Source organism: Corylus avellana, chromosome 8 (genome assembly GCF_965113065.1).
Source record: "Corylus avellana chromosome 8, dhCorAvel1.hap1.2, whole genome shotgun sequence".
Lineage (NCBI taxonomy): Eukaryota > Viridiplantae > Streptophyta > Magnoliopsida > Fagales > Betulaceae > Corylus > Corylus avellana.
Genome location: NC_142497.1, coordinates 20505914 through 20520852, shown reverse-complemented (window position 1 = coordinate 20520852; position 14939 = coordinate 20505914). Strand labels below are relative to the sequence as shown.

Below are 14939 nucleotides of genomic sequence, written 5' to 3'. Positions count from 1 at the left end.
ACTTATAGCATTGTCATCTTCAAAAAGTTATGGGCATTAATGTCTTTTGAACGGATCAATTTACTACTTTGACCTTACTTATTGCATTGTCATCTTAAACAATTATGGGCATTAATGTCTTTTGCACCGTTTGGGGGTGGTTTTGGCCACCCTCTTGGCACCTTAGGGGAGGTTTGGGCCACCCCCATGGCCAAAAGGGGTGGCCGAGTCATCCCCAAATGGCCAAGGGGTGGCCGTAGATTTTTTTTTTTTTTTTTTAAATTTTTTTTTAAAAAAATTTAATTAGGTGGCCACGTCATAACTAATGATGTGGCCACTTATGTCAGGTGTCAAATTTTAATTGGTCTATTTGTCAGTGGCGTGGATTTCTGTTAAGTCAACTAGATGGACCAATTTGGTTTTTATCAAAACCACAGGTACCTCCTGTAATAAAAATCAAACCTTAGAGGAGAAAAAAAAAAAAGAAAAAGTGAAACCTTAGGGAAATTTTTAGTATTTAACCCTTTTCATTTACAAAATATACACTACAACTCAATTTGTCCGGCTACATTACTACCTCAATCCTTCTCCTGAATATTTGACATAACGTGAAGAACAAGATTTAATAATTTATGATGATTCGTCCATATGCAAGCATTTCTCTTTTTCTTAGCACCGATGCTTGATTCTTTGCTTCCAATTTAATGGACAAAATATGTTTCAATAAACTTTATTAAACGACAAACAAAAAGGTAGCAACCCTTCTGCTATATATGTTTCAATTTAAAGAACAACAATAATGCAAAAATTATTGTTGGGGTGGTCCTCTCTATGTGGGGACCAACCCACGTAGACTAGCAAACAAAAGGGTAACAACCATTTTGTTTGCTATATAAAAGGAACACACCTACGTGTGTCTTGTGAGACAAAAAGACAAAAAGAAATGAGGAGAAGAAAGGAGAGCTGCGGCGGCGCAAGGAGAGAGAAAAGAGAAAAGAAGAAAAAGGTTTTTCTTCACTGCATCCATTAGAGAAGGAAAAGGTTTACCAAGATCATTTGTGGTCTGATCTTGATAAAATTTTAGTATTTTGTTTTTGACGACGAGTGCTACATATTGATTGGTGTCGATTGTTGAACTTCATCTCCAGTCACTTGATTGCTAATACCTATTTGATGAGATCTTTTTTTATTATTGTTAAAATCTACTTTAGAGGGATAAATTTATGTTTAATCTAAGAATGCATGTATTCTTAATGTGGTGATAACCTCTAGATATTTCTCTAGGGAAGACAATTATAAACTCATTATTGTTGACCGTGGAAGATTTGATTGGACTAGGTCCCGTGATTTATACATTCGCATTGGAGGGTTTTTGTAACACCCCGGTATTTCTCTTCTTCTCTTTCTTGTAAATTCGTGAGTGTTACGCTGCAACAACAAATATATCTAAATAATCCCACAGCGGAAATCTGTATAATATTCCACAGCTTCTAATTTATCAATATAAAACAATACATCTACAATACTATTGTTTATATAAAATACCCAAAACTATGTCGAGCAAGGCATTTATACAAATCTACCTGACTGTCTGAATTCTAGACAAACTTCACCTACTTGATATTTTGTACATCTCAAGAATGAACCTCTAATCACAACTACAGAATTATCTTAATTGTCCATTCCTGCAAGCACTACAAAAACTGTGAAGTAGTGAGAATCAATTGAGTCTCGATAATATAAATTATTGTTGAATCATTATATCAAAAGGCCATACATTTTATAAAATTACAAGGATCTGTATTATTGAATATCAATATCACTCTCAGTAAGTAAGAATACTTACAGTAGATTACATGTATGGATCATCATCGGTAATTACTACAATTTAATATAGTCTATTCATCAGTCAATGGTCACTCAATTGAACCCATACTAAACACTTACTCCTTTTATACTCCAATAGACTACACCCCTATTTATTACCCTAATCAATAACAAAAATATAACATCAAGACCCACTCAATAAAGAATCAAATACTCACAAGAATCAAAGGCCTACAATAAGATGATTTTACCTATCTCAAAACGTTGGAGTTGGGGTTGCGGGTCAGCCGCCTACTAGTATCTTTTTTGAATCTAATTTCTCAAGTCCGTTCTCTCTTGTGTTGTTTCTTTTCTGATAACTATGTGTATGATAAAAGACAACATGTTCAATGGAGTGGCAATAAGAAAAGAGCAAGGTATTTCTTTTCATTTAGAGGCACTTGTTATAGAAAGGCGGGGGAGAAGTAAAAGCAAAAAACCTCGCAGATATGACAATCGTGATAAGTCAAGAGGAAAGTTCTACTAAAAAATAGACATAAAACGTTTTCACTATGGTAAGCTTGGGCATATAAGAAGAGATTGCAGAAAGTTAAAAAGGGAGCAGTTGAAAGAAAAAGATGAAGAACTTCAAAAAGAAAAAGACACTACAACAGTTGCATCTAATGGTGATGTGGTATTTGTTTTTGATGAAGCTTATGCTAATCTCACATGTGATGAATCTACGTGGGTAGTTGATACATCAGCATCTTTTCATATTACTCCACATATAGATTTTTTCTCTTCCTACACCAGTGCGATTTTGGTTGGGTCAGGATGAGAAATGAAGCAAAGTGTAAAATTGTGGGCATGGGAGATATACAGTTAGAAACCAACATTGGGTGCAAATTGATTCTCAAGGATGTCAGACTTATTCCTGAAATGCGCTTCAACTTGATTTTTATTGGGAAACTTGATGATGAAGGCTACTGCAATTACCTTGGAGGTAGACAGTGGAAACTGAGCAAGGGTTCTCTTATCTTAGCTAAGGAAAAGAAGATTAATACTCTTTACAAGACATATGCAAGTCTAGTCAAGGGAGATGCAATTGTTGTTTAGAATGAAAACTCTACTAAGCTATGGCACAAGAGGCTTGGTCACATGAGTGAGAATGAACTTTAGATTCTCGCCAAGGAACAACTCCTATCTAATAATAAAGGTACATCACTAACGCCTTGTACTCATTGTCTTGTTGGAAAACAAAGAAGAGTTTCATTTCAAAAATCTTCTTCATCAACAAAATCTAATATTCTTGATTTAATTCACATTGATGTCTGCACTACAAACACTAAAACTCTAGGAGGTGCATTTTATTATGTGACTTTTATTGATGATCACTCTAGAAAGGTGTGGGTTTTTTGCTTTGAATACCAAAGATCAGGTACTAGGTGTATTCAAAGTCTTTCATGTGAATGTTAAAAGAGAAACTGGAAGGCAGTTAAAATGCGTCCGTACAGACAATGATGGTGAACACAAAGGACCGTTTGAAGAGTATTGCAAAAGCTATGGCATTAGGCTTGAGAAAACTGTGCCCAAAACTTCACAACATAATGGCGTAGCAGAGAGAATGAACAGAACCATATGTGAGAGAATCAGGTGTATGCTCTCTCATGCAAAATTGCCTAAACATTTTTGGGGTGAGGCAATAAGGACAGCAGTTGACTTGATAAATCTTTCTCCATCAATGTAATGCCCGAAAGTTAATTAACTGGTAATTAACTCTATGGTTCGTCTCCCAGCCCTATCCTCACGGGACAAGACTCAGGGATCACAACCTCTCTTAAGCGAGATACCTCAGTGGAAGATTTCTAAACTATAGGAATAGAGAATAGTAACAAAACATCCACACATTCATACACCAGAGTAAACATAGTACCTCATAATATAAAGATAGTCACCAAATGTATCGGTCATCAGACCATCATCAAAATAAAAGATTATATCCCATAACATAATTATCTAAAAAAAGATCAACATATCAAATCCTAAGCTTAAGCAAGACTAAAGTGATAATAATCTCGATCATGTCAGCTCGGATGATTCCTCCATCATCCCACATGGACTTCAACCACTCAGATTCCATATCCTAAAAAATTACTCGAATCAGGTCTTGCGCAAACACTCATGTCGGATCCGAAGACATCCTCGTTTAAGCTAGTTAAACCACGCAATTATACGTAATGGAAGGGGGAAAACATAAAAACAGGGGTAAGTCTAAAGACTTAGTGAATGTTAATGCATATAATACCCATACGAGTTTAGTGATGAATTCTATTTAATAAAGTATGCAACAGTTTAACCATGACAGTTTTCCATAGGCGTGATATAGATATATGATGCATTCTTATAATCATGAGTAACAGTGATAGTTCAACAGTATCGTCTACCCGAGATATTACCCCTTCTCAATAGGGTTGATGCTATCCCGACGGACTTGTAATACAACATCGGTGCCCCAGATATTGTACGGTATTGTCCATAACACTAGTAGCACGACCGAGTCCGATCTTAGGTGGCTAACACCACTAATGATGTCTGTCCTGTAGTGACTGCCCGTTAAGGCTGCGTCAGTCACAAAATAATCATTGGATTCAAGGCCCATATAACAATACACACATTTGACCATAAAGTTAACATGTATAGTAAGCCCATGGTCGTTATCCCGCATGTATCGGTGTACCATGTCATACGATGCAATTTATCTTGTTTGTATTTTACATGCATACTTTTTACAAGTCTCACTTTCGTTAACATATTAAGTACGGCGTTTTTCACAAAAGCTAGAGTTCATGTGCAGCAGAAAATATATCTTTGAGAGAGTTGTAAATATGGATGTTTTGGTATACAAAATAGACGTGCAAATGTGAGAAAATAATAGCAAGCATTATGTGAGTTAAAATTCACCTGGATCAACTAGATTCTCCGAGTATACTTCCAAAGGCTACGGGTTCTCCAAATCTATGGAAAACTTTCTATTAGTCCTAAGTCCACTAAAATAAACCCTAGGCTCGAAAACAGGGGTTACCGAGTACTCGGCCAGAAGGCAATTCCCTGAACTGGTCCTGGGCTAGCGCTCGACCTAGGGACGGCCTTCGTCTAGTGAGTTTCAAGTAGAACCTCATTTGACCCACTTCTTTCCTGAGCTTTCTAATGGTCTCTTATGCTATCAAAAGGCTTTCTAACACTATAACAACGTCTCTAAACAGTAAGATTAATCTATGCAAGTGGAAGCGCTAACCAATATTAAAACTTAAGCTATTAGAACGAAACTCAAGGAAATGGTAAGGATTACCTCAACCAAGCAAGTCCTCCAAGTAAACTCCTCCAAGTGCTCAAAAATCTCACCACTCTCACAAAACCAAATGATAGAGTTTTTCTAAGCTTTTGGGGTGAGAAAAATTGAATGGGGTAAGGTTCTATTTATAAGGAAAAAGGCTGAGGGCAAAATGGTGAATAACAGGAAAGGGGCGAGCATTTGTGGTACTACAGGGAGCAAGCGCTCGTGTACTGTTGCTCAGAGGGATTAGGTGGCATGTGACACGCGCGGGTAAAAACCAACAGTCAACAAAAAGTCAACGAGCACTAGACTTGGTCCCCACACAAGCGTTCGTGTATGATTGTCAGGCGAGCGCTCGTGTGTGGTCCCCCACATGAGCGTTCGTCTACTGTAGCTCTGAGATCCAAAATTTAAAAAATGCCCCTCTAGGTGTCCCTAGTGACTCAAAGTCCAATTAACCTTCTAATTAACTTGTCCTAAGCCTAATTGATTATTTGGGTCACTACAATCAGTTCCTTTGGATGGTGACATTTCTCAAAGGGTTTGGACAGGGAATGGTGTTTATTTTGAGCACTTGAAAGTGTTTGGCTGCAGGACATTTGTCTATATTCCTAGAGATGAGAGGTCAAAGCTTGCTAGTAAAGTCAAGCAATGTATCTTCATGGGTTATGGGCATGATGAGTTTGGTTACAAATTGTGGGATTCAGTTAATAAGAAAATCATACGAAGTAGAGATGTCTTCTTCTTTGAAGATCAAACCATTGAAGACTTGGATCAGAAAAAGGCAGAGTCCCTCAGTGAATACCATCTTGATTTGGATCCAATTCTTCCTCCTTGTGTGATTCATAATGAACACATGGGAGATGTACAAGAAGAAGAGGTTGATATAGTTGGTGAAAATGGTGAGCTTGCAATTGATAGTGTGGAGTCAGAAGAATACCTAGAGCAAGCTTCTTCAAAACCATCCGGATTCAGTTGAGGAGATCTACTAGATACCGACAGCCTTCCAAAACGTATTTACTTAATGAGTATGTGTTACTTTCTGATGGGGGAGAGCCAGAAAGTTATCAAGAGGTTATACTACATGACTAGAAAAATCAATGGTTAGAAGCCATGCAAGATGAGATGAAATCCTTGCATGAAAATCACACATATGATTTGGTGGAATTGCCTAAGGGCAAGAGAGCACTCAAGAATAAATGGGTGTTCAGATGCAATATTGAACCAAACAGATCACAACCAAGGTACAAGACACAACTAATTGTAAAGGCGTTCGGTCAAAAGAAGGGCATTGATTTTGATGAATTTTTTTTCACCCGTGGTAAAGATGTCGTCTATTAGAGTTGTTTTGGGTTTGGCCGCCAAAATGAATTTGGAAATCGAACAACTTGATGTGAAGACTACTTTCCTCCATGGTGAATTGGAGGTGTAAATTTATATGGAGCAACCAGATGGGTTCACAACTAAAGGCAAAAAACATTTAGTGTGTCGGTTGAAAAAAGAGTTTGTAAGGACTCAAGCAGGCATCGAGACAGTGGTATAAGAAGTTTGATTCTTTTATGATTGATTATGGGTATGACAAAACTACATTAGATCATTGTGTATTTGTGAAGAAATTCTCTAATGGAGAATTTATTATTCTCTTGCTATATGTGGATGACATGTTGATTGTTTTTCGTGACACTAGTAAACTTGACAGACTGAAGAAAGAGTTGAGTAAGTCCTTTGCTATAAAGGACTTGGGACCCGTAAAGCAGATCCTTGGTATGAAGATCTCTTGTGATAGGAAGAAAGAAAAATTGTGGCTATCACAAGAGAGTTATATTGAGAATTTATTAGACATGTTCAACATGAGCAATGCAAAACCGGTGAGCTTTACACTTGCAGGTCATTTGAAGTTAAGTTCAAAGCAAAGTCATACAAGTGAGAAAGATAAAGATGAAATGAAGAAAATGCCTTATGTATCAGCTGTGGGTAGCTTGATGTATGCCATGGTGTGTATGAGGTTTGATATCGCTCTTGCTGTTGGAGTTGTCAGTCAGTTCCTTTCTAATCCTGGCAAAGAACATTGGGCAGCTGTGAAATGGATTCTCAGGTATCTCAGAGGTACTTCAAGAGTATGTTTGTGCTTCGGCAATGGCAAACAGGTGCTTGATAGGTTTATAGACGCATATATGGTTGGGGATATTTATTCCAGAAAATCTACTTCAGGGTACTTGATTACTTATTCTGGGAGAGCAGTGTTATGGCAATCTAGATTACAGAAATGTGTTGCTTTGTCTACCACAAAGGCATAGTACATTGTCATCACTGAAGCGGCTGAAGAATTGTTATGGATGAAAAAGTTCTTACAAGAACTGGGTCTATAACAAGAGAGGCATGTGCTTTACTGTGACAGTGAGAAAGCCATCCATCTCAGTAAGAATTCAACTTTGCATTCAAGATCGAAACATATCGATGTTAAGTGTCATTGGATTCATGATGCACTGGAGGATAAGCTGCTACAGATTGAGAAAATTCATACTTAATACAATGGGTCAGATATAATGACTAAATCATTGCCTATGCAAAAGCTTGAAATATGCAGAAGCGTGGCAGGCTTAGTGGAGCCCCCCACATAATCGAGAGGGGGAGATTTGTTGGGGTGGTCCTCCTTTATATGGGGACCAACCTATGTGGACTAGTAAACAAAATGGTTGTTACCCTTTTGTTTGCTATATAAAAGGAACACACCTACGTGTATCTTTGTGAGACAAAAAGACAAAAAGAAATAAGGAGAAGAAAGGAGAGCTATGGTGGCGCATGGAGAGAGAGAAAAGAGAAGAGAAGAAAAAGGTTTTTCTTCACTACATCCGTCAAAGATTGAAGGTTGTTTGTGATCCGATCTTGATGAAATTTTAGTATGTTGTTCCTGACGACGAGTGCTACGTATTGACTGGTGTCGATCGTTGAACTTCCTCTCCAGTCGCTTGGTTGCTAATACCTACTTGGTGAGATATTTCTTTATTCTTGTTGGAATCCACTTTAGGGTGATGAATTTATGTTTAATCCAAGAATGCATATATTCTTGATGTGGTGATAACCTATAGATATTTTTCAAGGGAAGACAATTATAAACTCATTATTGTTGATAGTGTAAGATTTGACTGGATTAGGTCTCGTGGTTTTTACCTTCGCATTGAAGGGTTTTCCACGTAAAAATCATGGTGTCTTGCTTGTGTGTTGTTTGATTATTATTCTGCTACTGTGACTATTTAATTTGCACAAAGAGGGATAGATTCATTCCGCTGAGCATTTGAAATTGGTGTTCACCCCTAACAATTATACAGATTTTTAGCAATTTAAACATCATGTACAAGAGAGCACGAATGATAGTTTATATGAGATCAATTTGTTTGAATACGTGACTTGACCGTCTTAAATTTATTAGAACAAGTGAATCTTATACATTAGGATCAATACAAGGCAAAATCAGAATTTGAGATGAGGGAAACGTAACTAAAAAATGAAGATATGTAAGAGTAAAAAATTAAAAATTTTGACGAGACTTTGTCCTCCGAAGCAAAGCGCTAGTTCCACCCTTGGATCCACGGTATTTACGGACAGTAACATGAGAAATCTTTATATGAAAGTAATTCTTCCAAGTTAAAGCTTTTTTTTTTTGGCATTGTAGTTGATGTGAAAAAAAAAGTAAGAATGTTTGATATAAAAAAGTGAAAAAAGTTTTATTTTATAGTTATTTTTTTTATTTGAATAATAATAAAAAGGTGAAAGATATGATATAAAAAGTGAAAAAAATTATATTGTTTTGTTGCTAAAATTATTAGCAAATTGAGTGCATCCTAATCCATATGATTGAAGGTCAAAACTCCGAAGTCACTCGAAGTATCAAAATTTGAACCCCCCACCCCGCCCCCACCACCACCCCCCAAACAAAAATAGAATAAGATAAAGCGGGAGCCATCAAACCGTTACCCTTTGATCATACACTTTCAGTCAAACTGCCTGGTATGGCTTGCAGTGCCTCAACTCCACCTCTCTTCAACCTCAAGCTCTCACAGTCACACCCAACTCGGCGGACAAAGCCATCACAAGCTCTCATCTCTTACACCCAAATTAGCACACAATCATGTTCAACTTGCAACGCGCATTTCAAGGCCAAATTTCCCAGTTTCTCAAAATTACCTTTGCTTTCTGGCCGTCAACTCAGATTCCATGTGAGCACCCAAGATCTCCCATTCGTTTTTTGTTTTTGTTTTTTTTTTTTTTCTTCTATGTTTTGTTGGTTGATAGTTTTTGTGTTTGGTGGGCAGGTGGGAGTACAGAAAGAGTATGCTTCTGGGGAAGAGGATGAGTCGCTTGCCTCTGACGCAACGTATCAGGAGGAATTTGCTTGGTCTTCTGTGATTTTACCGTGCGTCTCTACCACTTTCTCTTGATTTCATGTTTTTTTTGATAATGGGTATTCTGTAGTTTGGATGAATTTGATGGGTATCTAAAATCCAAAAGTATTGGTTAGCTCTAGCCTCTTGCATTGCATGTGAGAATATTGTCATTTATTTGTTATTGTTTACTTCAAGCTATGGTTTTCAGGATGTATGAATGCAATCGCAAAATTGGACCTTCAACCTGATTACCATATTGAATTACTCTGTTTTAGTTTTGGTGTGAAAGCAAGATTAATTAGTACTTAAAAAGTTGTAGGCTGTAGCTAACCATGCGTAATTCATGGTAGTGGGATTTATATCTTCGTTGTTTTGAATTTGAAGAGAATAGGGTGAATCAAGAAAAGAGTCGTGAATGAGGTTTTAGTGTGAATATGTTTCTCTGAAAAATAAACAAATCATTGCCTAAATTTAACTTTGTTCTTGCAATTTTAGGTTTTTGTTCCCAGCCTTGGGAGGTTTGTTATTTGGGTATGACATTGGTGCCACCTCTGGTGCTGCCCTCTCATTGCAGGTGCATGTTTTGTTTATTGACTTCTTTCATATATATTTAATTTGCGTTTAGTTATCTTTCTTGTTGTTTTGATAACCATCGATTCATTTAGGTGTGTCTTATACAGCCGATTTAAGCATATACATTTTTTTTGTTGTTACAATGATGATTGTTAGTCACCTGAGCTCAGTGGAACAACTTGGTTCAACATTTCGGCCATTCAGCTTGGGCTTGTGGTATGGTTCGAGGATCAGAGTTACATTACTTCTGCCATTTTTCTGGATACTTGCAGTTTGTTTTATGTTCAATCCATTCTTTTAATATTGAATTGAATACAGGTCAGTGGTTCACTTTATGGAGCTCTTTCTGGTTCAATTCTTGCCTACCCAATTGCAGACTTCCTTGGTATGTCCTTATTTACTCTTTCCTGAATTTTGGACCTTTTTTTTATGATTTTCTTTCCAATATAATGGGTTTTCTCGTAAAGGGAGGAGGCGAGAACTTATCATATCAGCTGTGCTATATGCGCTTGGTGGTCTGGTCACTGCCTATGCTCCAGGCCTTAGTGTCCTTTTAATAGGAAGGCTGCTCTATGGCCTTGGTATTGGTTTGGTGGGCTTCTTTGAAACTCCCCCTCTTCTTTTCTGCAGTCTTAGCTGCTATTATGTACCTAGTCATGCTCTGACCTTCTTATATGTGAGTTAATTTGGCAGACCATGCATGGAGCTCCTCTCTATATTGCAGAAACTTGCCCATCTCAGATTCGTGGCACTCTAGTATCTTTGAATGAACTCTTCATAGTTCTGGGAATTCTGGTATTCTTTACTCTTATATTATTCTCTATGTTCACTTTCTTGTCTGAAATAAACTGAGCTAGAAAATGAAATTTTCTGCAGTTGGGTTATGTGGTTGGAAGCCTTCAGGTTGATGTAGTTGGAGGGTGGCGTTACATGTTTGGAGTTAGTGCACCAATTGCTTTAATTATGGGACTAGGCATGTGGAGTCTTCCACCATCTCCACGCTGGTTACTTCTTAGGGCTGTTCAAGGTAAAGGGTCTTTACAAGATTACAAAGAGAAGGCCTTAATTGCCCTGAGCAAACTAAGGGGCCGTCCTCCTGGTGACAAATTGTCTGAGAGGCAAATAGAAGACACCTTTGTGTCATTGAAATATGCATATGAGGATCAGGAATCTGAGGGCAGTTTCTTGGAGGTTTTTCAAGGCCCAAGTTTGAAAGCCTTTCTAATCGGTGGAGGTTTGGTCCTTTTTCAACAGGTATTTCTTCCTTTTTGCTGCTATGAATTTGTTTTTACATTTATCTTTAAACTCAAGTTCAAACAAGCATGTAATGAAGAAATGTGGATTTTTTCTTGTTGGTAAGCCAATTTACCACCTGACTGTGACAGATAACTGGGCAACCAAGTGTTCTATATTATGCAGGTTCAATACTTCAGGTACGTCATGGTTGAACTCAAATCTGTTCTTTGGATTAAATGCTATCCCTTTATCTCATTTTTCCTAACGTAATGATATTCTTTGTGATTCTAATATTCAAGACTGCTGGATTCTCTGCGGCCTCTGATGCTACCCGAGTTTCAGTTGTAATTGGTGTGTTCAAAGTATGTTTAATAATCTTTGAAGTCTTTGAACATGAGGGAAAGAGTCTCCCTGCCTTAATACCTCCTGGTAATGCTAATAATGATTAATAATGATTCCTTCTTCAGTTACTGATGACATGGATAGCTATCCTAAAAGTAGATAATCTTGGGAGAAGACCCCTGCTAATTGGAGGTGTCAGCGGCATTGTATGCATCAAATGACTATCAATCTGCTACGTATCATGCATTATTTAATGTTCATTTATAAAAAAAACATGATGAAAGCTTGACTATGTTTTTCTTCAAATTACCACAGGCTGTTTCTTTACTTCTACTTTCTGCTTATTATAAATTTCTTGGAGGATTCCCTTTTGTTGCTGTAGCTGGTCTTCTTCTCTATGTTGGTTGCTACCAGGTAACCATTTTCTCTTTTAAATGTTGGAATTTACTGCACTATTTCTTTCGAATATAACAATAAGGAGCACGTCTATCGTGGCTGAATTTCATCTTCTAACATCCATAGAAAATTCTATGTTAGAGAGCTACCTTGAGTTTTAGAATTTTCTGGGAAAAAGAAAGAAAAATGAAAGGGAAAGCAGTTAATACCTGATGAGCAGTGACAATTTTTTCTTCCTGACACGGTTGATGGGAATTTTGATTCATTATTAGATTTCTGTTCTTTGAATGGTATTTCAGATATCATTTGGGCCGATCAGTTGGCTTATGGTGTCGGAGATATTCCCAATCCGGACAAGAGGGCGAGGGATCAGTCTAGCAGTTCTTACTAACTTTGGTTCCAATGCCCTTGTGACCTTTGCTTTCTTACCATTGAAGGTATTGATTTGCTTTTATCAATCCATTTCTTTCAAAGCTGGTATCTCATTGTTCATAGTTTTCATTCTCCTGTGATTGACTGAATATGGAGTTCTGCTAAATATTGCAGGAGCTTCTAGGAGCGGAAAACCTCTTCCTTCTTTTCGGGGCTATTGCTTTGTTGTCACTTGTGTTTGTAGTGCTCGTTGTCCCAGAGACCAAAGGTTTGAGCTTGGAAGAGATTGAGACCAAAATTTCGAAGTGAAAGCTCATATCTGTCGAAATGAATAGGTGAGCTCCAATACGCCAAGAATTTTGGTTACTCTGTAGACTTGTATCCTGGCATGGCAATGGAAGATCATCTCCTTTTAAACTTCATCAACCTATCTGTCTTATCATTTCATAAAAGCAATCTTATTATTGTACATTAATGAAGCTCATCAAGAAGTTGCAACTTCAGGTAATGGCTTTTCAGCTAGAAGACTACTGGGCTTTCATTAACTAGATTAGAATCTTGGTGGTAGTGAACCAGAGATTAAATACTCTACTTGATATTGTCAAAAGGCATAAAGAGAAACAAAAGAAATCTGTTTTGACTTGGGAGATGAACTAGCCGTAGTTTGTAGTGCTCTTTCAGGACCAGACTTATGGATCAAAACCCATTTGCTTGGAGCTCTGGGTTGGACCTCTTAGATTCCAAAGATCCCAAATTCAAAGACCAAAATCAGATTTAGAAGAAAAAAAAAACAATTTACCAGTTTAAATAGGAAGATTAATCTGATAAACTTATGAGTTCGGGCCTTGTAACCCAAATTATGACGAATCATCACCCTGCTAACACCATATTAATTTTGTGAAGTTCCATTGATCATCATTTTGACACTAAAATTATATCCATTAAAATTGCTGAGTGCATTCACTCTCATTCATCTGACTATTATAGTGAGAAATAGGGTAAGCAGCCCACACAAATCTATGTTCATAGATTCTTGAAACTATAGCGCATAAGAGTAACTCTAGCCATAGAGGTTATTTTTGCTACTCAAAACATGCATTGTTTTCATTTAGCTACTTGCTTTTTAATACAAACTCCACCATATTATCAATTTACTATCTACTTTCTCTAAATATTATTTTTAATTATTTTTTCCACTTCTCTCCCTCACTGTCCAGTCCGAAACCCACACCCAAAACAACCCATTAGGACTTCGATTCCTTATCGAGGATGGAGTTCCTACAATGCTATATGTGATTATCCAACGCACCGAGAATTTTGATTGTAGTAAAGATTTTACTCCTAATGCATCAAAGTGACATTCACTTTATGCTTTAGTTTGCGATTATGTCAGGATTTTGTATCAATTTAGTAAGACCTTTCGGAGTTTTACATAATTCCTTTTGATAGTGTTATAAAGGAATGACAACTCCAGTAGTCCGTTTAGTGCATTGTATTTGTACAAACACATTAATCAAAAGTTACACATAGCATGATCAAGATAAATCATCATGATTGATGTGTTAAAGTCTTATCAAATGGAATACACAATCCTATTACTGGCTGCAAACATTAAATTGTAAATTGCAAGGTTTATGGTTTAAGATATTCTGTGTGATAATCTCATTAATCACACGATAAATTATATTCAATGCAATTTATGGACCACTTATATGTAAATTCTGAATAATAATCTAAAATGATAAACATGTAAATATGTTATATGCCCAATGCTCATAAATATATGAGTGAATAAACAACTTTATTTTATTTAAATCAAAATCTCCTACAAAAGAATTGAAATTTAGGGGCACTATAAGCTACCACCTCTCGAGATTAAATCAGTGGTAGACATGGAAAGAGCAGAAACTTGGGAAAAAAGAAATGACGTGAAATCAGATGATTCATTACTTTTAAATGAACGAAAAGAAGCAATGTCATGTAGTAATTCCCCCATATCAGCATCACCATCCAAAAACTACACCGCTTGCTTCATGCTAGGCCTAGCAGTTGGTATTGAATGTGAGCAAAACAGGCCTAGTTTCAAAACCAATTCCATTTCCTCCACCACATAATTACCTTCCAATCTTGGATCACTAGCATCAAGGATATCTCATTTTCTCTAGCACTCACAGACCCAATCAACCAAACTTACTTGTCCAGGCAATCCCTGTACCTCTATATTAGCCATGCCAGCACCTTTGCCATGTAAGCACATTGGCCACGTCAGAGCCTCTGCCATGCCAGCACCTTGTCAGGCTTGACTTTTCTTGCGTTGACTTTTGACTTTGTCTTTTTTCAGTGTTGACTGTTGACTTTGACCGGACTCAAAGTTGACCCGGTGTTTGCTACTCAATTTTTTGTCTTCCTTTCAAATTTGTGGTCTGTTTTTTTTTGCTTTTGGCATATCTATATAGCACAAAATGAGATTTTTTTACGTTAAGGCGTTTGTTTAATGCGGTTCGAGTCGGTTCGTG

At 37.1% G+C, this 14939-nt stretch overlaps 1 protein-coding gene across 1 annotated transcript; it reads left to right on the top strand.

Moving 5' to 3' along the window:
• The first annotated feature begins 9051 nt into the window (after nt 1–9051).
• Nucleotides 9052–12926, top strand: LOC132164709 (D-xylose-proton symporter-like 3, chloroplastic). Its single transcript, XM_059575261.2, has 14 exons — nt 9052–9336; nt 9433–9533; nt 10000–10078; nt 10234–10293; nt 10396–10462; nt 10545–10669; nt 10771–10872; nt 10954–11331; nt 11463–11510; nt 11613–11675; nt 11781–11861; nt 11971–12069; nt 12351–12488; nt 12598–12926. The coding sequence occupies exons 1-14, from the start codon at nt 9130–9132 to the stop codon at nt 12730–12732; spliced, it is 1683 nt and encodes a 560-aa protein (XP_059431244.2). The 5' UTR covers nt 9052–9129; the 3' UTR covers nt 12733–12926.
• Nucleotides 12927–14939: the final 2013 nt, after the last annotated feature.